The 21,721-nt window shown below is 48.7% G+C and overlaps 2 protein-coding genes across 2 annotated transcripts in view; both read right to left on the bottom strand.

The window, feature by feature from the left end:
• CSRNP2 (cysteine and serine rich nuclear protein 2) overlaps window positions 1–3,288 on the bottom strand; it is a 26,030-nt gene extending 22,742 nt beyond the window's left edge. Inside the window, exons 1-2 of the mRNA XM_025213416.1 lie at window positions 3,213–3,288; window positions 2,856–3,010 (exon numbers count right to left, since the gene is read on the bottom strand). The gene's annotated coding sequence lies outside the window, so the exon portion shown is untranslated. The remainder of the gene's footprint in view (window positions 1–2,855; window positions 3,011–3,212) is intronic.
• The window catches only part of TFCP2 (transcription factor CP2), a 34,888-nt gene continuing 16,332 nt past the window's right edge, over window positions 3,166–21,721 (bottom strand). The window contains 10 exon segments of the mRNA XM_025213412.1: window positions 3,166–5,493; window positions 5,652–5,703; window positions 8,247–8,389; window positions 9,108–9,207; window positions 9,209–9,227; window positions 14,430–14,520; window positions 14,814–14,907; window positions 15,750–15,798; window positions 16,340–16,428; window positions 17,124–17,234. Of these exon segments, the coding sequence (XP_025069197.1) occupies window positions 5,456–5,493; window positions 5,652–5,703; window positions 8,247–8,389; window positions 9,108–9,207; window positions 9,209–9,227; window positions 14,430–14,520; window positions 14,814–14,907; window positions 15,750–15,798; window positions 16,340–16,428; window positions 17,124–17,234 (786 nt within the window). The 3' untranslated portion in view covers window positions 3,166–5,455.

Raw genomic sequence — 21,721 nt, forward strand, 5'->3', positions numbered from 1 at the left:
AACAATGGGGCTACCGGCGCAGCGCCGCGCCTTATATAGCCCGGGCCACGTGACGACGCGCGGGGCAGACTGGGGGATGGAGTTCCGCGGCGGCGTGGAGCGCGCTGGGAAAGAGCGGGGGGCAAAGGGGAGGACTCACTGCCGGCCGCGCAGGGGACGCTGGGAAATGGAGTCCGGGAGGGAGGGAGAAAGAGAGAGGGGCGCCGGGAGGTGTAGTCCCTTCCTGCCCCACCCCATGGGCCTGGGGGCACAAGGGGTGTCCTGGCCCTTGGGCCCCTGGGGCAACATCAGTCCGCACTGGCGCAGACGCCGAATGGCCACTGGACTAATTCAACCAAATCGCACTCATGCGCCTTTGAGTAGTCCGACGAGCACTAAGCATGGCACAAAAAGCGTTCGTTAGCGCCGATGCGCAATTGCGGCAATTACAGCACATTAAGTTAGGACATGTTATTACTGGTATTCAATTTAATTTAATGTGCCGTAATCACGGCACGTTAACGGACATATCAACTGAGGGGTCCATTGCACATGTGCCAATTGAATGTGTGGGGCAGCAAAGGACAAAACAGAGACAGGAGCGGAGGTCACAGGTTCAGAAGACGGGCACCAAAAAGGGGGGACACCGAGCAGACCATCGACCAGATGAGTCCGAGGAGCCAGCGGACACTCCCAGCGACATGACAGGCATAGTCGCCACTTGGAGGGAACATGGCCCAATGTCTATCAAATAAAACTACCATCCTCCCTCAAAAAGGGAGCCTAGTAGGAAAGTGGCAACTGATGGCTAGGGACAAGTGACAAGAAAACAGGGAAGGAAGCAGAGGTCAAAGGCTCAGAACAAGTGCCCCGAGGGTGTACACTGAGCAGAGCCTGCCGGACAGTGCCTGCTAGCCCTCGAACAAGTCCAAGGAGCCAGTTGACACGGCCCTGTGAAACTCTGCTCCAAGAGATGACACAAGCCTAGTTGCCGCTTTGAAGGATCATGGCCCAATGCTTACCAAGGACAACTATAAGCCCCCTGCCTCAGAAAGGGAGACTACTGGGAAAGTAGCAACTAATTCCTTGGGACAAATGATAAAACGGGGATGGGAGTGACGGTCAGAGGTTTAACACAAGCGTGCCGAGGGGCGACACCGAGCAGAGCCTATCAGACAGCGCCCGCTGGCCCTCGAATGAGTCCAAGGAGTCAGTGGACACTGCCCAACAAAAACTTGCCCAGACACGTGACACAGGCCTATTGGTTGCCTAGGGACTGTGGGCCAATGCCCACAAGGAAATGCTATAAGCCTCCCTTAAAAAGGAAGCCCACTAGGTAGGGAACAATTGATTGCTTGGGACAACTACAGACATAACAGGAACGGGAGAGGTTTAAGTGTGCCAGGGGGGAGGGGGCACTGAGCAAAGCCCACCAGACAGCGTCCACTGCCCCTTGCACGAGTCCAAGGAGCCAGTGTACACTGCCCAGCAAAACTCTTCCCTGGAGACATGACACAGGAGACTGGGCACCATAACCCTAGGGTCTGACCCAGTCAGTGACAGCTCTTATGAGTTGGAACACAGCCCCTTGCCTTCCCACTCATTCAAAAGGCTTGCAGCCCTCCCCCAGCAGACCCAGGAGGGGCACCGCGGTACCCCAAAGCTCATCTGAGTCCATCTCGACCCTGCAGGTAAAAAATGCCAACAAGCCAAGCCTTTCACCCTGCAGTTTCCTCATCGTCCAGGGGATGGGGTGTGTGCACTGCAGAGGTCAGCTTAGGGGAAAGAAAAAAGGCCTTGAGATTTTTTTGCAGTCTCAGTCATTAAAGCTCCAGCAAGAAAGATTCCCCCCCACAAGTATAGCAATGTGCTGGGTCAGCAACTTTGTTCAGGTCAACAGCCTTTAGTGTTTGTAACCCAGGGCGACTACAGGCCTGGGTGATGCACACAAGCAGAGGAATGCAACAGCTCCATCAGACAGCTCTTGGGAAATGAAAGCTCAGCTGCCAAACAACAAGAGTCTGATGATCACTTAAGAAAGTGATGATGGAATCAGCTTGTTGCAAAGGATTTTGGTGAGTCCAACAAAATCTGCTTAGCAAGACAGCCCCAACCTGGTGCAGATGCCAGAATCAACCACCAGGTGCTACCACCAGAACTTCAAGGTGAATGGTTAGCATTAGCATAGCCCAAGGAGAAAGATGGGAGCAGTGCAAAACCTACAGGCAAGCAACTCAACTGGGGAACACCATAAAAGCAAAACATATGGAAAAAATGGAGGCCAGAAATGGAATTACAGGGAAGTCTAGACAAGAGATTAGAAGGGACAGAACACCAGTGGGAATAGGCAAAAAAAAAAGAACCACCTGATTTTATAGATATGGAGCAGCTGCAGCCTCTGGATTCAACTGTGAAGAGGTCAAAGGGCAGGTCGATCAAAAAAGCAGTTGGATAATCTAATCCTCACACTAGTTAACCAAGTATGAATCAGCTTGTTTATGAGTAAACTGATTTCCAGCCCGCGCTTCGAGCCAAGGCTAACACTGAATTCACATCTCATTCAATCCAGCTTTATATAGACATGGCTCAATTACTGGTCATTTCCTGCATTCAGCTTCCTGCAATCCTATTTCTAGATCCAAGTATCCTATGATGACCAAGTCATCTTAAAAAGGAAGGCAGAAAGCAGGATGGAAAAACAACATATGCTCTTTTTCCATACAGCAGAATACTCAGAAGGGTTTCACAAGATAAAAAAGGCAGCAGGGCCAGGGTCGCATTAGAGAGAACAGAAGCGGCAGACCGGAGCCTCATTACAAAGAACGGATTTTCTGCTCCGCTTCCGGTGTGGTCCCCTTATGAAAGAAGTCACTTACCTCCATAATGCAGCTGAGGAGGAGAGTGGAACCTCTGGATAATTTCTGGCTGAAAACCAGGAGCTCAATTTAGCAGTTCAGGTGGCGATTTCTCTCTTATTAAATGAGGGATTAGCTGAGTTAAAGTAGCAGGTCAAGTTATTCATTCAGGTATGCTGTTTGGGCAAAGAAAGAGTTAAATCAAAGGAGTTTCTATCTCCTCTTAGGTTTCAGGGTGAGGGAGGCGGGTGGTATTGAAGCTAGCTTCTCCTTTCCCGACACACAAGTGAGGGAGCAGCTCTATAGGAATAACACAGCCAGAACCATTATATTTCTGTGTCCAAACATGATGAATTAATTAAAAGAATCTGTACACACCCAGAAATAGCGATACAAAAAGTTTAAACGAGTCCATGTCACTCTGGTACATCGGCTATTACACTTCTTGCATACTAAACAGGAAAGGAAAAAAAAAAAAAAGAGCCAAGACTAAAATATACATCCCTGCCCAATCACGGATGTATTAAAATCCATACAAAAGGCCAGCGGCCAAAACAATAGCACCTCTGGAGGCAGAATTCAGAGTCCCGTCAAATCAGGAGCAGCACACGTCATTGTTCAGCGGGTGGAAGTCTGCCAGCTTTCCACGGCTTTTCTTGGCATCTTTCCCCCAAGTGCGTAACAACAGGGAGGCCTTGGCCTTTCATGAGCTGAGGAGCTGCAGCCATTTTAGAAGCATTTGTATCTCTGTTCTAGATTAAGTGTGACAAAGGTTATAATCCAAACCTCTTTAAAGCCAGAGAGAGGGACACTGCAGGCTGCTATCTTCCATCAAGCCCACGATACTGAAGGCTCAGTAACGAGCAGCTTTTAGAAGTTTGTTCAGACTAAACCCAAGAGAAACCAGCCACTTTGGCATTAAAGCAAATTCAACTATGTCCCTATAAACATGACTTACCAGCCATCTTTACCAACTGTGGTACTGACCAGTATCTGCTAGGATACTGGGGCAGGAGTGTCTGGCTCTTTTCAGACAGTGGCCATTGGATGGTGGACAACTCTGAGCCAGAAGCGACCAGTTACATCACTTCAAATACAGCCTAGAATGCAAAAGGATTTTGCCCGCCATCTTTGGAGGGAGGAAATGAGCGGAGGCGGACAGAAGTTGCATACAGGTCTCTTATGGCTTATCACAACAAGAGCAGTCAGTATCTTAGCAGCTATTTTGGACCATGGTGATGCGATTGTCAGACTCATTTAATTCACCCCATCCTGGCAAATCAGAACCCAGCAGATCCTGCTTTGCATTGGTTTCATGTTGCAACCTTAGTTGTTGACTTGAACACTTCTGCTTTGGGCTTCTCTGGGGGAGGGCCGGCAGGGAGGGGCTGGGAAATGCATGTATAGTTTTTAAAAAGCCACCTGCTTTGCACCAGAACCTGTTGTTTTGGGCAAATAAGGCATGTGAGCCTCATTTCCTTATAGGAAGCTCATTTTGGGCATTGTGAGATATGCTCAGGCATCTGTTTAAGAAGGCAGATTCTTTACCCAAGAGGCCCGATGGCTCCCATCCTCAAAGTCTGTATGTAGGCACTTTTTGTCACCGTGGCTTTGCACAAACCCCGCAGGCTCCTGCTGTAGAAAATCCTTCTTAGTGCACGTAGGACTGGTCTAATTCTGTTCCAGTTCCTAAGGGAATTTCAAGCTGATTGGGGAGCAGGGGGAGAGGGGGAAATAGTCAACATGCTAATAAAACACCACTCATGTTTTCATTAAAAATACAGCAGATATCTTTTGCTTCCTTTGCCCTGAAAAAAAGTCTCAAGGAGTTTTTTGGTTTTTTGTTTTTCAAAAAAAACTCATGCAGAACAACAAATCAATCCATGAGTTAGCTCCTTCAGATTTCCTTTTGCAAAGTTGCTTGAGCAGAGAGTAAAGCGGCATTTGTCTGCGTAGAAAGTGACCATCAAAACCTCAAGTCTGCATAGTGTTCCTGACAATCCTGACACTGGCAGGGGAAGACAAAACATGCGCGCGCGCGTGCGCACACACACACACAGAGTAGAACTAAAAATCAACGTGACTTGAGAGAGGAGGATGAGCATAACGGCTTTACAACGTATCAACAGACAATGTCAAATAAAAGCTTAAGAGTCCTCCCACCCCCCAGCTCTGTCAGTACAACTGGGGCACCTAGCTGAGACCTGCTCAGCCCAGCACATGCCAGAAAGGGTGCTGGGCAATTTGTCAGAAGAGTTCACTTGTGAGAGCCTTCAGAAGCATCGTAGCAGTCAACCCCTCTCAAGGCTTCAGACACGGGCTGTCACGGGACCTAGGGTTGGATCCCAACAGCTAATGACAATGCAATGTGCCAACTTTTGCCTCCATTCCAGAGGTGAAGCAGTGCGCTGGCATGCCAGAGGAGCAAAAAAAAAAATAAAATAAAAGGGGGGGGGGGTGTTCCTCTGCCAGAAAGCATCACGTAGTAACAAACAGACTGGGTTCTTTAGCGAAGACTCTGTGGAGTTCAGGATCTCTCTGCCTGTGTCTCTGTGCAGTCAGTGATGGGTCTTCACATGTGATGAGAGAGGACTGCCGCCTTGCAGAGTCCAGCCCCCTCTTTATTTTAAGATGATGTGGTAGCTATCATTGGTTTCAGCTGCAACAAAAGCAGAGCACCAGCAGATCAGTGAAAGCTGCTGAAATGTGTGTCATTGGACAGAGGAGTTCCTGAGGTTCCCAAAGAAAATTGTGGGAAGAAAGAAACAGAAATAATGTGCACTGTTTTATTACAGTGCATTGAATAAAGCCAGTTACCTTTCATTGTGTCCAGAACAAAACACGATTCATCTTGAAAGTTCTGGATCATCTGAAAGAAGCCATGAAATCAGTTGAGTCCACCAGATTGCATTATATATATGATCTAGGCTGAATTTCATGTGCTCATTAGTCATTTGGTGGCAGGGCTTCTGCTGGACTGTACAAGGGGCTGGAAGCTATACAGCCAATGTGTTAGTGCTTTGGGATATATGGAATGAACCAACCATACATAACTTATTCCTCCCTCCATCCATCCCAGAACAGGGATCAGAAGAACCAAACCAAGAGAATCACAAAAAAAACCCAAAACAAAACTATAGGGCAGCTAGTCTCCAATGGACAAATCCCTTCCAAAACCATCCATCTATTGCTGGATTCATATGCCCCAGACATGCTACTTTTTCAGAGCATTGTTCGTTCTCCTGGGGCACATCTAGAGGAGATGTTAACTGCATAATAGACTAATTATCTGCGCAGTAAACGTCACACACCTACACATGTGCCCCTATTAGGCTGGAGTAAACTAATCAACTCCACAACAGGATAGTGCTTGTAAATACAAGTACTATCCTGCTGCAGAGGGTTTTTTTTACCCTGCAGCAGCACACATGTAGATGCCCCCCCCAGCACACCGAGCTGGGGGGGAGCAGCCCCAGGCTGGCAGGCTGACCCCCTTGCCAGCCAGAGCTGCTCCAACCCGGCTCAACGTGCTGTGGTCCCGGGTGCACATTCAAATAGCATGCCCGTGAGCAATAAACTCTGGAACAATAAGCTTTAGTTTATTCATGCGCATTAATTGCACGTGTAGATGCACCCCTGGAGACCTCTCTAATTAATACAAGTGGCCTCAGACACCAACCAGTTCACGCCACTGATTGTGGTCATGGCAGGAGGCAGCCCTAGCCCTTTCCTTCCCCTAAAAAAGTCCATGCCATGAAGCAACTGATCCACACGTTTCTTGTGCCATTTGCAAAGATGCAATGTGGCTAGCTAGCTTGCCCATACCAGCAGTTCTCAGATGCATGAGAAAGCAGGGGTTATCTGGACAGCACAGGAGCTTAAGACTAGAGAGAGCCCTCAGGATTGCCCACCGCCTTCTTTACAGAGAGATGTGCCTAGTTTCATACACATGTTGCTGGCTGCACCCAGATCTCACTTATATCATGGCTCCTTCGCTTCTCCTGCACTGGAAAAGCAACTAAGGCACCTTTTGCACTGCTCAGGTGCTATAAGGGTCTTTGAGTGAGAATCAAGCTTCTTGGGCACTGCCAGACATACACACATGCTAAGTAATTTACACTGTGTTTGTATCAATATAAACAACACCAAGGTCAGGAACAGACAGACATGCAGCTATCCTGGGGTAGCTCACACAAGACTACCTGCATCTTGATGCTGGCTGCTAGGGAAGCAGGGAATAGCCAATTTGCCTTTGGTAAATGTCTACCCTGGAACGGGGTCCTGGGTATGACTGTAAAATGATCCGACTGAAGGGCCTGGTGGCAATGAGGTGGGGCTACTCATGGTGGGGTAGCTCCTATAAAATACCACAATGTTGCAATCCCCAAAATAAGATGAGTGTAGGGTGCCTCAAAACCCTAGTCCCCACTGCCTTGTGGATACTCCTTCATCAGAGAAAGGCTAAGGGACATCACCATGACAGAAATGCGGCATGAGGCAGTCAGCAGCACTTTTTAGCTGCTACGCTCTGGCAGAAGCTGCAGTTATCAAGGCACTAAATGCCTGGACTCAGTCTGGCCTTTCGATTCTGTCTCAGTGGTCCAAAGTGGGGGTCATAGGTCTTGGGCAGCCTCCACTCCTCCACCATACTCTTACCTAGGCGTATGTGTCTTTGGTCTTTGTGACTTAACCTCTTACATGTACACCATGATCCAAAGGATCTAAGCTTGCCTAATACTACTATCCTGCAACAGCTGTGGACAAATAAAGCCTAAACTGAAATAGTTTACATTAGCAGGCATTTTATCCAGACGCTTCTGGGGCTAACTCCCCCAACTTGGGTGAAGTTACCTTGGTTTCAGAGGTTTGTGTAGTCCAGCTGTTACTTGTTACACCATTTATGCCGGCATAAATATCTGCCTATCCATACCATGTTTGAGTATCACATGCAGCCTTTGATTCCATCTTACAAAACATGTGGCACTGAGCAGTTCATGTCTTATACAAACAGGCAAAGAACTGGGAGCCGTGAATCCCCGCTTCCTGCCCCTAGCCTTTTATCTCAGCCACAATGCTGATTTTGTAGCCTTGAGTGGTGTTTCTGCATCAGAAAAACAAGGAGAGCACCTCTCACTGGGTCAAGGCTGTAGAAAACTTTTGCCTTGAAAATAAGTAGAAGAATAAATGTCATCTGTAAGATGCGTGTGGAATGAGCCCCCACCAACGTCTGAACTTCCCAGCTACAGCAGAGGTACAGGGGCCTCCAAGCAATTTTTTGTAACGCTGGGAAGTGTCACAGCTCACTCCCCCACTCTTCACAAAAATCCTTTGCACTGGCTCCTGATGGTAAAGTGCCCAATCCAAACAAACCAGGTCACCGCAACTCCAATGTCCCCCAACCAAGGCTGTTACCTCGTTGCTGATCAGTACGTGTATCCCTGTTGGGCCTTGTTTGTAGATCTGGCTGATCTGTCGAGAGGAGATGCTGAAGAGCTGGGCTATTTTTTCTGTCAGTTCTGCTGCAGTCAGCTCTTCCAGATAAATAGCGTGGTAAACTGCACCAAGGGGGACAGGAGTGGTTACAAGCAGCTCCCAGTGCCTCTTCAGAGACAGGCCAAGCTGTCTTAATATGATGGCACATTCATGCAACAGGGTCCCAGGGTGCTTGACTATAAAAACACAGGACAAGATGGTCCCTGCTGCAAAGGGCTTCCAGTTTAACAAGCAGAGGTCAAGTATGACAAGGTCATCCCTGGATATTTCCAGTCAGCCATAACGAAATCAAGGCACCTTGGGACCAGAGCCACCCCTGGGCACCCTGTGGATATTACCAGGCAAAGCCTAGGAGAGGAAGGGCAGCACCTGCTGACTTTGCAGCTTCCTCCCAGCACCGTGTGTGTCAATGACAGCCACTGGCTGCTTCAGAAATGTAGGTCAGTCGCTGCATCCAAGCAGCAGCACTGGATTCTCACGGGAGCTATTGCTTATCAGCCCTGCACAGGCATTGTGCCAGGAGTGGGATTCCGTAGCCACGAGCATGGCTGGCATGGACAGAGCTATGGCAGGTCAGAGCAGACCTCCAGTTCAGCCCAGCTCAGCCTCCTGCAAAGACAGGAGGATCGAATTCCCTGATGGCCCTCAAGCTGACATGACACTGACTTCACAGCACTGCTCTGCTCCTCTGAGCCCTCCTGTCCCTGCTTTGCTGGAGCGAGACAAGCCCCTGTCTGCAGCACACGACAAGGGTACGTTGTCTCCACCAAGAGCTCTTACCAAAGAACGTGACGTTGGCTGCCTCCCCATCCTCATGCTTCTGTTGCTGCTGCTGCTGGTCCCGCACCTGCTGTGCTTCCTGGCAGACGTAGATGGTCAGCCAGCCGCGGCCGCACCATCCTGCAGGCAGACAGACACATGAATCCCAGTCTGGGCTGGCAAAGAACAGGTCTCTAACCTCCCCAGTGCCCTGCTCCCCCACTCCCCTGACAGGTGCCTCAATGCCCAAGGCTGGACATAGGCTCATCTTCAGACACAATTGAAGCTGTCGTGACAGACTATACGTCACATAGCCAGTACACAGGGGCAGGGTGGATTGGCACTGCACTGGAGGGTCCCGTTTGATCCTCTTGGAGGCTGGAGTACAGGGTTAACACAGAGACATCCCCAGCCCCTGGCTGCAATAGGCAACTGTGCAAGCATCATCAGTGTCTCCTGTAATCCTTTGTTACCAGGCGGCAGATTTCAAGTCAGTGCGAGATGACCGATGCCCGCCTACCCTCCCAATGAAGTCGCAACCACATTTTAGCATTATCTCGGCAGCCATCAGGGCTGGTACATTAACTCACTGGAATGTTCAGCACGAGCACCATGCTCTTGCTGCCGCTTATCAGATGCCCCGGCCCAGCCCCCGGAACACATTCCCCTACGAACATGGGTGTTGTCTGCTTTGGGCTTCTCTGCCCGCTGCAATTCCTGCAGCACTCGCTCAGTCAGCGAATGCTCAGCTAAGACACAAGGTCGCTGGCACTGCAAACCAGTCCCAGCTACCTCAGGGGTTGCAAGAACAGAAAAAAACCCCCCCACACTGTAACAGACTAACCTTCCCATAAGGGAGGTTTCTCCCTACAACACCCCACCCCATCATCTGAGGCCAAATATTTCCAGCATGCAGGACTGATAATCACGTCCAGATTTCCAAAGCCACTCACCAATGTGACAAATTTAAAAAAAAACAGCCAATCCTTGGTGGAACTCAAGCCCCAAAACTGTAAGAGCATGTCCTTGGTACACTTGCATATGTGGCTTTACTAACCACATTAAAACGTCCACATATTCTCCTTCGAAGTCTACCGAGCCTCTGCCTTTAATAGCATCTCACAGCAACAAGTGCTGTAGGCAAATCACACATTTAGAACAAATCTCTTTACTTCTACCTGTTCTGTGTTTGCTGCCTTGCATCTCCCTATACACCCCCTTATCCTGTATTACAAGGACGGATAAGTCAGACACTCCTCTTCATGTTCTCCATGCCCAGTACTCAACATGGCTTGCGCCTTTTGCCTCCTCTCTAAAACAGTCCAAACTTTCCTTTACATGAAGTGACTTCTCTAATCACCTGCACTGCCAGGAATCTCTGATGCCTATTTTTATTATGACTACCCAACAGCCCGTTTCGATCCAAAGAACACCCCTGAAGTTCCTGTTGAATTATGTTATCCTCCTTTCTTGCTACCCCACACTAATGCAGAGGAAGAAAGGTTGTGAAAAAAATTAAGTGGGTCATCTGACCTAAGCAACACCCACGAACTTGGATTTGAACTTGAACTTGGCTCCAAAGGGTTAAAGCCAGTTAATTTCCCCAAATGACTTGGTCTTTGATTTCATAGACATCAGGGCTGGAAGGGACCTCGGAAGATCATCGAGTCCAGGCCCCCGCCCAAAGGGCAGGAAGTCAGCTGGGGTCATAGGATCCCAGCAAGATAAGCATCCAGTCTCATCTTGAAGGTGTTCAATGAAGGCGCTTGAACCACCTCCGGTGGCAGGCTGTTCCAGACCTTGGGGGCTCGGACAGTAAAGAAGTTCTTCCTTATGTCCAGCCTGAAACGATCTTGAAGTAGTTTGTGACCATTCGACCTCGTCATCCCTTGGGGCGCTCTGGTGAACAAACGTTCCCCCAGATGCTGGTGGTCACCCCTGATAAACTTGTAGGTGGCCATCAGATCACCCCTGAGCCTGCGCTTTTTCAGGCTAAAGAGCCCCAGGGCTCTCAGCCTGTCATCGTAGGGTCTGCTTCCCTGACCTCTGATCATGCGCGTGGCTCTTCTCTGGACTCTCTCAAGCTTCTCCACATCCTTTTTGAATTGTGGAGCCCAAAACTGGACACAGTACTCCAGCTGCGGCCTCACTAAGGCCGAGTACAGGGGGAGAATGACGTCCCGGGATTTGCTTGAGAGCAAAAATAAAAATGTTTGTGCACTCCCTGCTCCTCCATTGCAGAAATCTATTTTAATCCGTTTTTAAAAACACACTTATTCTCTAAAGCAATTGGCTCCAAAATGTGGTACCTCTACTTTTGCTATTTACACACTCTCCTTTTTCATCCCTAAAGCTATTTCTTTCGGATTTGGGGGTTCCCAGTTCCTGTCATCTTGCTTTAGTTCAATCTATTCTAGATGGAGCTTTACCTGACGATTGCCTAAAAACGAGGCGCTGAACGCCGCTGCTTAGCGGCGTTCCTGTCAGAGAGTGCATTTTGCACGGGTTCTGTGATTTGGATTGACATACCACTTGTTTCTGTATAAATATGAACTCGCCATTTTCTCAACCTCCTGAAACCCTCAATATTTTGGATCTTGGAAATGGCCCGTCTCCTTATATGGTACTGGAGCAGCCGCTAAAGTTAGAGAGAGAGTTTTGCTAAAAGCTCTTTCCATTCTGGTGTTAGAAAGGAAAAAGGAGAATTGGCAATTGGGAAATTCAAGTGCAACTGCTTTCTCCGCTTGGTTCAGTAGAGGCAGAGTTGCTTGCTGGCATTCAGAACTCACTCTCTATTCTCCAAATAGTTTTGAAAAATAACAGGGTTCAGAAGGATGCCAAGGTGGGCTAAGTGGAGAAACGTGAATGTAGTGGGTAGGGTGCGTGAGAAAGTCTGTTACTAGAAATGGATTTACCCTGATCTTGCAAGCTGCTCTGCAAGGGGGGATTCCTGCCCTGCAGGAAATCAATGGGGTCTGTGGGATGGAAGGGACAACCCAGCTTTTGGCATATTTTCCATACTCTATGGACCCCTGGATTTGCAGTTTAGTACATCTACACAAACAGCCATCTATCTTATTCTCATCCTTCTAGAACCACATGAAGGCTGTCACTCCAGCTCATATGTTATTCAGAGTTAATTCAGTGTCTGCAATTTTAGTCACTATATATGGATAACTATAGGAAGCTGAGTGGGGCTCACTCCGCTACATACTGTACAAATGTTGTCAGACACAGTCTATTATGTCCAAGTATTGTGTCCACATTTTGCAATAGTTTTAAAAAAAGCAGGCAGTAGTTTCCTATTCTTTTGGGCTCACAGCATGTTGTCTGCTGCAAATCTCTATTCACGTTCTTACAGGATAACACAGTGGTGTCACATTCATCATTAAATGAATTAACCGTTAACCCTATATTTACACTCCTGCTATAAACAGAAGCTTAATTTGCTGCACTGACAGTCGGTTGCGTGCCATTTGTATCTTTTCTGTGCTATTTGGTATTTATATAGCACTCAAAAGTCACTAAATGCTTTACATATTAAAAAATACAAGTCCCCATCTGGAAGGGTTTTCCACCTTATAGCTCAATTCTGTATATTCGTGTACTTCTCATAGGCGTTCTGGAAACAGAGGTCTTGCTGAATTAGTTCTTAGGCAGCATTACATATATAGATAATTCCTAATTATGCTATATAACACCAACACCAAGCCCCTCTTTTCAACCATCACAGAATGAAAAGGAGCATTCCTACTTCGGCAGATGACAAAACAAAGCAGAGCAAAACAAATACACATTTTCCAGGGCAGATTTCACAATTGCAGTATTCCAGCTGAGCAACAGCTGGTTGGAAGAACAAAGCTGAATTCTTTTAGGGTATTCATTCGTGACATTCCCAAAAAGGAAGCAAGACAGATGAGGGAGAGATACAGCTCTTTACAGTACCTTGGCTCATCTTCAAGTGGCACTCCACTCTGCATCGGAAAAGAATTGCACCTTGTGTGCAAGAACAAGTGCGATCTTCTTTAGTAATGCTAGGAACCCACCATGCTCAGAGCTGTATCGGAGAGAGAACCAGGATGCTCTGCGTTCAGGCCCAAAGATTTGCCTGTGTCAGCAGTGGGTCACGCTGGACTTTTCTATGGGGCTATTCAAACCTTCCTGGCTGTGGCCTAGCAAGCTGCTGAGGTCATGCAGGCCTGATCCACCTTTGCTGACAGGCAGAAAACACAGACACTCATCACTCTGACTGTAGCACTGCCCAGTGTAGGAGGGTAGCAAAGCCGTCCTTGAGAGAGTGGAAAACAGCACAACTTTGAATACACACTGCTACCCTCTCTTTTGCCTTTGCCCCTGCCTTGGTATAACAAAGAACATTTAAAAAAACCCTTACATTACCATATGCAATTTAAAAAAATCTTGTAGCACTCTTAATTCTCAGTTATTTTTCATGTATGCACTCTTACGTAGTCCTGATTCATTATTGCTTTTGCTTACATTTCTCCACTTCCTTGTTGGCTGCTTATTTAGAAATGCTAAAAATAATAAACGATACGGGTAGGACAGCTTAGCTTTCTCTCAATCTCTGTGTTAATTCTGGCTGTCGTGCGGAGACAGATTCTCCTCTCTCGCCAAAGAGCGGGCTGTGGTCATGAAAGCCAAAGCCTTCCTGACGACACCAGCGCTGCAGTCTTTGGTTGACCACATAGATCCTCCTGTCCCTTCTCAGCCCATAGCCTGAGACTGGGAGGATTGACGAGAACACTACCTGTGCCCCCAGACCCTTAAGCCCCGCTCCCAAATCCCTGTAGCGCCTCATGACCTGGCTGGGAGTGCTCCGAGCAGTGTCATTGGTGCCCACATGAATAAGGAGCATGGGATAGTGGTCTGTGGGTTTAAGGAGCTTTGGGATCCTCTCCGTAATGTCCCGGATGTGGGCCCCCGGGAAGCAGCAGACTTGCCGGGCTAAGGGGTCGGGGTGGCAGATTGGCCCCTCAGTCCCCCTCAGGAGGGAGTCTCCCACAACAAACACCTTACGTTGTCTTGGGGACATTTTTTTCCGCTTTGCTTTTGCTATGCTGAAGCATTTTGCAGCTAACTGTGCCAGGCTTTTCAAATTGGGAGAAAGCCTTGCTTTTCCCTGCAGGATTTGGAACCAACGTCAGGCACCCAATGACAATTTTTTCTCCTGTTATGTCACAAAAGTTTTCCTGCTTCTGCTTTAATGAGGCACTAGGCAGGAAGGCAGAAAGGCACCAAGTGTCAGAGAAGCAGGAATCCCATTCTCATTACTTTGGGGAGCATTAACAAGTCTATTCTCAGCCCCAACAACATGTTACGCACCGTCCCTTCAATGCATTGAAGAGCCGGATGCCATCTGCCGGACCACAGATCTGGATAACATCTTCTCTTGTCAGCTTCAGTAAGTCTGCACCTGGGAGGCAAAGTGAGGAGGGGATGACAGATCATGAGTGCAGGGAAAACAGACAGGAAAAATCATTTACGCACGACAGCAAGTTTTGTAGACTGCATTAAAACAGAGCACGTGGGAATGGTAACAGTCAGTAATGGATGCTGCAAGCCATTACAGAGTGGGGTGAGCAGGCTTTGGAGTGGCACGTCTAACCTGTGTTAGGAAGAAAAACTGGTTGTCCAGTCCTCGTGAGGGTTACAGCAGAGAAACTGGGAACAGGCAGGGAGCGGCTGGGAAAGGCTTTTCGTGCCTACCTGAGAAGTTTGTGAAGAGTCGTGAGAATGTGGAGAAGCGGTTCCGATGCAGCCACTGCTGAGCCTCCTGGGGCGTACTTGTGGGCAGGAGGTTCTGTGACAGAGGAACAGAATGGTTATGTCTTTAAAGGGTACGTGCAAGCTCCTTCCTCTGAAGGAGCTAGCTTATTTATGATCTGTTTTAGAGGAGTGGTAAGTCACCATGCTGGGAACCCACATGGAGCAAAACTGAACCCAGGTCTGGAAAGTTACCGTCTATGTAAAAGGAATGAACATCATGAGGGAAGGAAGCTATAGGCAATTCTGGCTGGCCCCACAAACAGAAATGTGCCAACCTGCCAGCTACACAGGCATGCCCAAGGGTTTTGCATGCACCACTGTACAGATGTTTCTTTCAGCTGGGTGCTACGGCACCCTGGGGTGCTGCTCAGTATTAGCTCTGTGGTATGCAAGCACCTAAATAAGTCACAAGATAAACCCAGAGATTTCAAATAGGAAACGACAGCATCAAAAACATTTTCCCTTGTTGTGCTCTCTCCAAAGTCTTTGTAACAGAATGAGTCAAAGCCAAAAGCTGGTATTTTCCAAGGAAGAAGCCTTGAGTTTTAAAAGGTTGAGAATCACTGCTCTGCAAACCTCATTGGCCACATGGGATCCAAATGAGGAGGACATTTTAGACTTCATGTGGAAAATTCGAGAATAGGGGGTCTAACCTGTTACAGAGGGAGGTGGATTAAATTAGATGGCGTCTTCTGACCCTCAAATTTTACGTTTATTTGAAGGGATGGCTAGCAAGACCTGAGGCACAGACCTCCTGAAGCATAGCAAGTCCTAAATACAGAACCCTGGCCACCAAGGAATTCCCAACCACAGGAAGAGAAGAAAGGATGGGACTAAAATGCTCAGTGCAAGTGGAAGATTTGAAACAGAACTTACATCCGTGATTGGAGGGGGTGGCTCGGGCTGATGGTTTGGAGAGCCATTGCTAGATGGAGGGAGAGAACAGAACACTTGGTCAGAGCAGCTCTCCCCACCTCCCAGCTTCTCCAGCGCAAAATCCCAGCTCAAACTGACCCCCTTTTAAATATACTGATCAAGGTGCCAGAGACATTACTCTGCTTCATGCCCTCCTGCGTGTCAAAACCGATTCAGGAGCCTAGAGGTATGGCTAATAACAAGCCGTAACATAACTGCATCAATACAACTGCCATGGCGCTGGAGGCTCTGCCAGGCTGGCATTGCATAAGAGCAGTGCTATGACAGGGGAAGGCTGGGAGGAGCAGGCAGGAGCCTGGACACAGAATGAACAGCTATACCAATGCCTGTTCATCGCTCAAGGCGATGCAAGGTTTGCTGTGTCCAAGGGATGAGGAAGGACAGTGGTCCACCTCCAGGGGCTGCTATTTTTGCCACTGGGTTGTGTCCTCACACGATGGCTTTCAGCAGCCACCTGATAGTTCAGGCACATCACTCTGTCATGGAAGCTGAGGATGACAGGCCAAGCTGCTATCCTTGCCCAGACCTACCCTTCGCCAATGGAGAAGCTGCTGTGGGAGCTGTTAAAGCCAGGGGATGGCGCATTATTGACATAGGTGATCTCTGGCCATGGCGAGCACTAGGAATGAAAACCCAAACAAGTCACGGCATTGTTTTTAACCTGGAAAAATAAATCAGTCTCTCTGGATTTAGCTCTCGGGCTGTCTTCAGGGACTGGGGCGTAATTATCATCTGCTCTCCGTTAAATATAGACTAGCCCTGTTTCCTGCAGAACAGGTTTATTCCAAGCAGCAGGCCGCATACCAAACCAGTCTGCCGCTACATTTCATCTTACAGGGAGAAGACAGAACCCAACGGCTAGTGGAGGGCCTCTAAACCCAAGGTTCAATTCAGCAAGCTCTTGGCTTCAAACCACACGACCTGGACATTGTGTGTGTATGCTGAACGTGCTCAGACTGGACCAGCTGCAAAGAGTCCGAGTGTATAAAACAGCCTGTTCCCAAATTCAAATTGGTGAATACCCCAGGATTTGCTCTATGCAGATCCACAAGCTAGTCTATGGAAGGATTTCCTAGGAGAGTTAGAACCACCATCCAAAGAATCCCTCCCTATCACTGACAGGTTAACAGTTCTCTCTCCAGCCAGCTATTTATCACGCTCCACCCCTGGGTGGCCCAGCACCGAAAAATCTTCCCAGTATTTCAGTTAGCAGGGAGGTGTCTTGGGCACCTTGTCACCCACCACTGAGATAAGAAAGCCCATCTGGTGAAAGACAGGCTCTCAGAGCCTGCTGCTTACAAAAGTGCCAGCTACCTCTGTGAGTATCGTAGTCTCATAGGAAGGCTGGTATTTCTCCTTCTCGTGGGGTGTTCGCTTCTCCATTTTCTCCCTGTCTGTCTTCTGCTTCCGGTCTGCTCCTTTGGGCTGCAGAGAGGACACCGTTTGTTAAAGCATGAAAACACCTGGCAGGAAGAAAGCTGGACTGATACCGGCAGCACAGAAACAGAAACAAAAGCTGACAAGGAACTTGGAACTCTTGGACGTTACTCCCAGACATCGCCGTGGGGTTGGGGAGAAAGGTGCCTGGGAACCAGAATTAAAAAGGATAAGTGATCTTCCTAGCAGAGATGTGAATATTAACAGCTGGTACCAAGTGGCACCAACCTCTAAAAAAGTCCCTAAAATTCAGAACACCCTAATTAGGAAGCGAGACCTTTTTCAGCAGAAAACTCAGCATGGATTTAAGCCAGGAGACCACAAGCCTTGATTTTAATGGAGCAAACCAGGTTTCCATACCACAGAGGCAAACAGAGATGAATGGATGGCCATGGCTCTTTAGCTGATGTAGGTCAAGCCTTTTGTAGCATGATCAAGTGTTTCTTTGAGAAGTGGCCATCTTCTAGTGCAGGCATGCCACAAATTACTCCTGTATCCTCCCAAGTGCCACTCTGATCCCTTCCCCTGCCTGATCTGATGCTTTGCGTTCTGCTCCCTGCCCTGTGCTCCTGGTCTATCTGCTGCTCTGCTTTTTGCTCCCTGCCCTATTTGCCATCATGTTTCCTGTCCCTTCCCCCACCTGCTACATACACAGGCCACACGTTGGCCACCCCTGTTCTATTAGCTGGAGCACTGGACTGCAACTTGAAAGACTTAGGTTCAAATGCCAGCTCTGCTAGTGACCTTCTTCTGCAAGTCACAAGACTCCTCTGTGCCTCAGTTTCCCCACTGACAAGATGGAGAGAGTACTTACTCCTCTGTTATAATAACGTACGTAAGAACTGGGCATCACCACGGCTAATACTACGTGGGGCTTCCACCACTTCCTCAAAGAGCCATCTCTAGATGAGTTTAATGCTAGACTTGGAATCATTTAAGGGAATAATTCTCCATGGGCTTCTCTGCTTGGACAGACTGCTGAGTGAGTTAGTGATGGGAAAGAGCTGGCCTCTGCAGCCAGCTGTCAGAGTGCCTTGCCAACGCAAGAGTACTTCACTGGGGGCACTGGTCCAAGTGCTGCATCAGCAGTGACTTCAAAACAGGCCACCAAGTTTCTGGGGGCATTAAGCTCCTTCCCTGTTGAGATTTCAACAGGGTATTTCAGGTTGGTTTTTTTTACGGGATTAGAAGGTAAACATGAAAAACTCGTTTCACTGCCCTGCCCGCACATCACTGAAAAAAACTACACAAGCTCCTAGAGATTTTTATCAGATGAATGTGACAGGATTGGTATGGGCTGCTAAAAATAAGTGACTATTTAAGTTAAATATCTCAACCCAGACAGTTAGGACACACTGAGACCTGGGCTCCCTATAGAGTTCTACTGTCTTATGCATGGCAGAAAGATCATAGGATCATCCAAAATTTAGGACTGGAAGGGAACTCACAAGGTCATCTAGGTAGTCCTCTGTTCAAGGCAGGATCATGCCTGGCGAGACCATCCCAACGAGGGTGTCTGTCTAACCTGCTCTGAAAGGTTTCCAGGGATGGAGATTCCACAGCTTCTCTAGGTAGCCTGCTCCAATCTCTGACCACCCTCAGTCAGACAATTCTTCCTAATCTCCAACCTAAAATTCCTCTGCTGCAGTTTGACGCCATTGCTCCTATTCCTGTCCCCTACAGCCACAGAGAATGTTTAAGTGGAAGTTGCAAGACCAGTAGTTCTCAACATTTTTAGATGCAAGGGACCCCCTGTTTGGATTAAGACACCACTCATTAGACTCAAAGCCCACCTCAGAAAATGTCACCCGGTTTTTTTGACAACAGAAAAATCATAGCAATTCCTTTGTTGCAAAGAACTTAGCAAGGCCACGACAGGTCAGAATCTTTTTAACACTATGGATTCCTATTTGAAATCCCTGGGTTTATCTTAAGAATCACGTTTGCACATCTAGCAGTGCTAACACTGCAAGGCACCCTTGAAAGGATCTCAAGGCACCCAAGGTGCCATGGCACCCTGGTTGAGATTCACTGTGTCAGACAATAAAAAAAAGACTCCAATGTCCTTCCAAGTGCCCTTGAATGTAAAGGTTCTAACTCACTTCCCTCAAGATGGTGGCTTTAAAGTCTTGCCTGCAGTCCAGACATTTATACCAGCCATACACCATGGTTTAGCTACCAAGCAGGATTTGCCCCTCTTGGTTTCCTTCAGCATATGTCCCACCTTTTGTGGATGCTGGTGCATGGCTATAAAAAGACAGCATCCACAAAAGGTGGGACATATGCTGAAGGAAACCAAGAAGGACAAACCGTGCTTGGTAGCTAAAACCAGGGTGTGTGCTGCTGTGACACAGCAGAGTAATTGCAATGGTGCAAATTCCCTTGGCATAGGCCAGAAGTGTCAAACATGCAGCCTGTGGAGCTATAGGATCCAGCCTGTGGGTCTCTGGATTGATCCCACACACTGTATCGGACATGCACTGACCCCAGCACCACACGCTGCATGCAATACAGGGGATAATCTAGGGCATGTGCTGCCTCCACCAGTCCAGATCTCTGTGCTGGCTCCAGGGCCAGTCTGGATCAGGCTGTTTTGAAGCAGCCTGCATCTCAGACCCCCTGTACTGTGTGCAGCACCAGGTCCAGCCTGCATGCTACATGCAGCGCAAGTCCCAGAGTGGGCTGAGCACGTGCTGCTTGCAGTCTGGACCCAGAGCTGCAGACACTGCTCGTGGCACAGAGCCAGTCCTGATGTGGCCCACACACTGGTCCAAGAACCCTCATCTAGTCCATGGGGCCGGATGAGTTTGACTTCCATGGCACAAGCAAAGCCTTGAAGGGTCTCCATCCATTCCACCTGTAGCATGTGTCCTGCCCAAGCTGGGAATGCTGAGAGCAGCCTTCTGCTTCTAACTTGTAAGAGGCTGGGAAAAGCAAGGATGACATTAGCTGATTTTAGACAGATTAGTCTGGCCCCCGCGTCACCTGGTGTTTGTGAAGACTCTTGACAGAACCCAAACTCTAGGCAGGGAGCGGAGCTGATATCGGTTCTGAGGAGCCACTTACGAAACACAGCAACACAAGCCAAGGCCCATCCATGCTTAGCCTCCTGGGAAACACTCCCTCACAGACATGGGTGCACTCACAGGATCTGTAGCCTGAACAATGCTCATGCTACAGGTAGAGTGGCTGTATCTCATGAGCAGCTGATGCCATCCAGGCAGGAGGTCCTGCCAATGTCTCTGGCTCACAGAGCTCCAGTCGGCTCTGGTGGGGAAGGGAAATTCAGGCATTGCTCCATGCTGACCCCTCAGCTCCGAACTCCCAGCATGTAGAGACTGTTTGCAGGATAAACAGCAATTAACATGCTATTCTGAAGCGATGCCTCTGCACAGGCAGGCAATGGGGAGAGTGGGCGTTCTTAACATTCAGCAATTATGACTCATTTCAGTGCCAGGTAGCTCCGAGGGCACGAGGCAAGCAAGTCACTGGGGATTATGCCTCCACCCTCGCAGATTGAATGTCTGATGAGCAGGGCTCCTGGTCAAGAGAGCAGGTCTCCCTGGGGCCCCATGGGGATGCTTTGTCCCCTTTAACATGACCACTGGCATAAAGAACTGAAGGGCTGAAGGAATGCAGAGGGAAACGTCCAACAATCTGGCCCCTGATCTTTTCACAGCCACAGACAGCCCCCCACAGCTTGGAATAGGGCAGGGTGAAGGATGTGTGCCGAGTCGTGCCAGGTGCTACACACTGCAGAAGTCTGTCTGCTGAAGAACAGCTCGTAAGCAGGATAGGCGTAGGAGGAGAAACTGGTCCAGAGAGTTGCCCCAGGTTACAGCAAGCAAGTGGCAAGGCAGGGACCAAGGCCCTTGGGTCTCAAGTCCCAGTCCATTCCCCCTCACAACTAGAGCATACTGTCCCACAGCTCCCTGAGCTGAGCTCTGCCCTGAAAGCTAGGGAAGGGATGAAGTTGGTCAGGGTTTTGCAGAGGTTCTTCAGGACATGAACTGAATGCTGCCTGTGCCATGTATATCTGGGGGCAGGCAGCCTTCCTTGGTGACCACAATGAAGCTTTGATGTTACCCTGCTCCAGACACTCTCAGAAGTTAGAGGCCCTGCCCAGCCCTTTCTGCACCTGGTTTATGCTGCCATCAAACTTCCAATTGAATCTCTGCCTGGGCCTCACACCAGAGGCTAAACACCTGCAGTAGCCCTTGCAGCCCTCCCCTTAGCTTTCCACTGAGCCGCAATCCAAAAAGGGGTGGGAGGGAAGGGAACTTACTGCAGATCAAGGACTGGAGGTCAGAGGCAGGGCCCACTGGGTTCCCATCATGGAAACTTTGACTATTGGATCTGCCAGTCACAGCAGCATCTAGGGCTGCTTACCAGCCTGCCAATGTTTCTGACAGGCTGGCACACAAAGCGAGAGAAGCAATGGGGTATTTTGGTTGCATGCAAGAGCGAGGCCATCA

This window comes from Alligator sinensis, unplaced genomic scaffold, assembly GCF_000455745.1.
Source record: "Alligator sinensis unplaced genomic scaffold, ASM45574v1 scaffold551_1, whole genome shotgun sequence".
NCBI lineage: Eukaryota > Metazoa > Chordata > Crocodylia > Alligatoridae > Alligator > Alligator sinensis.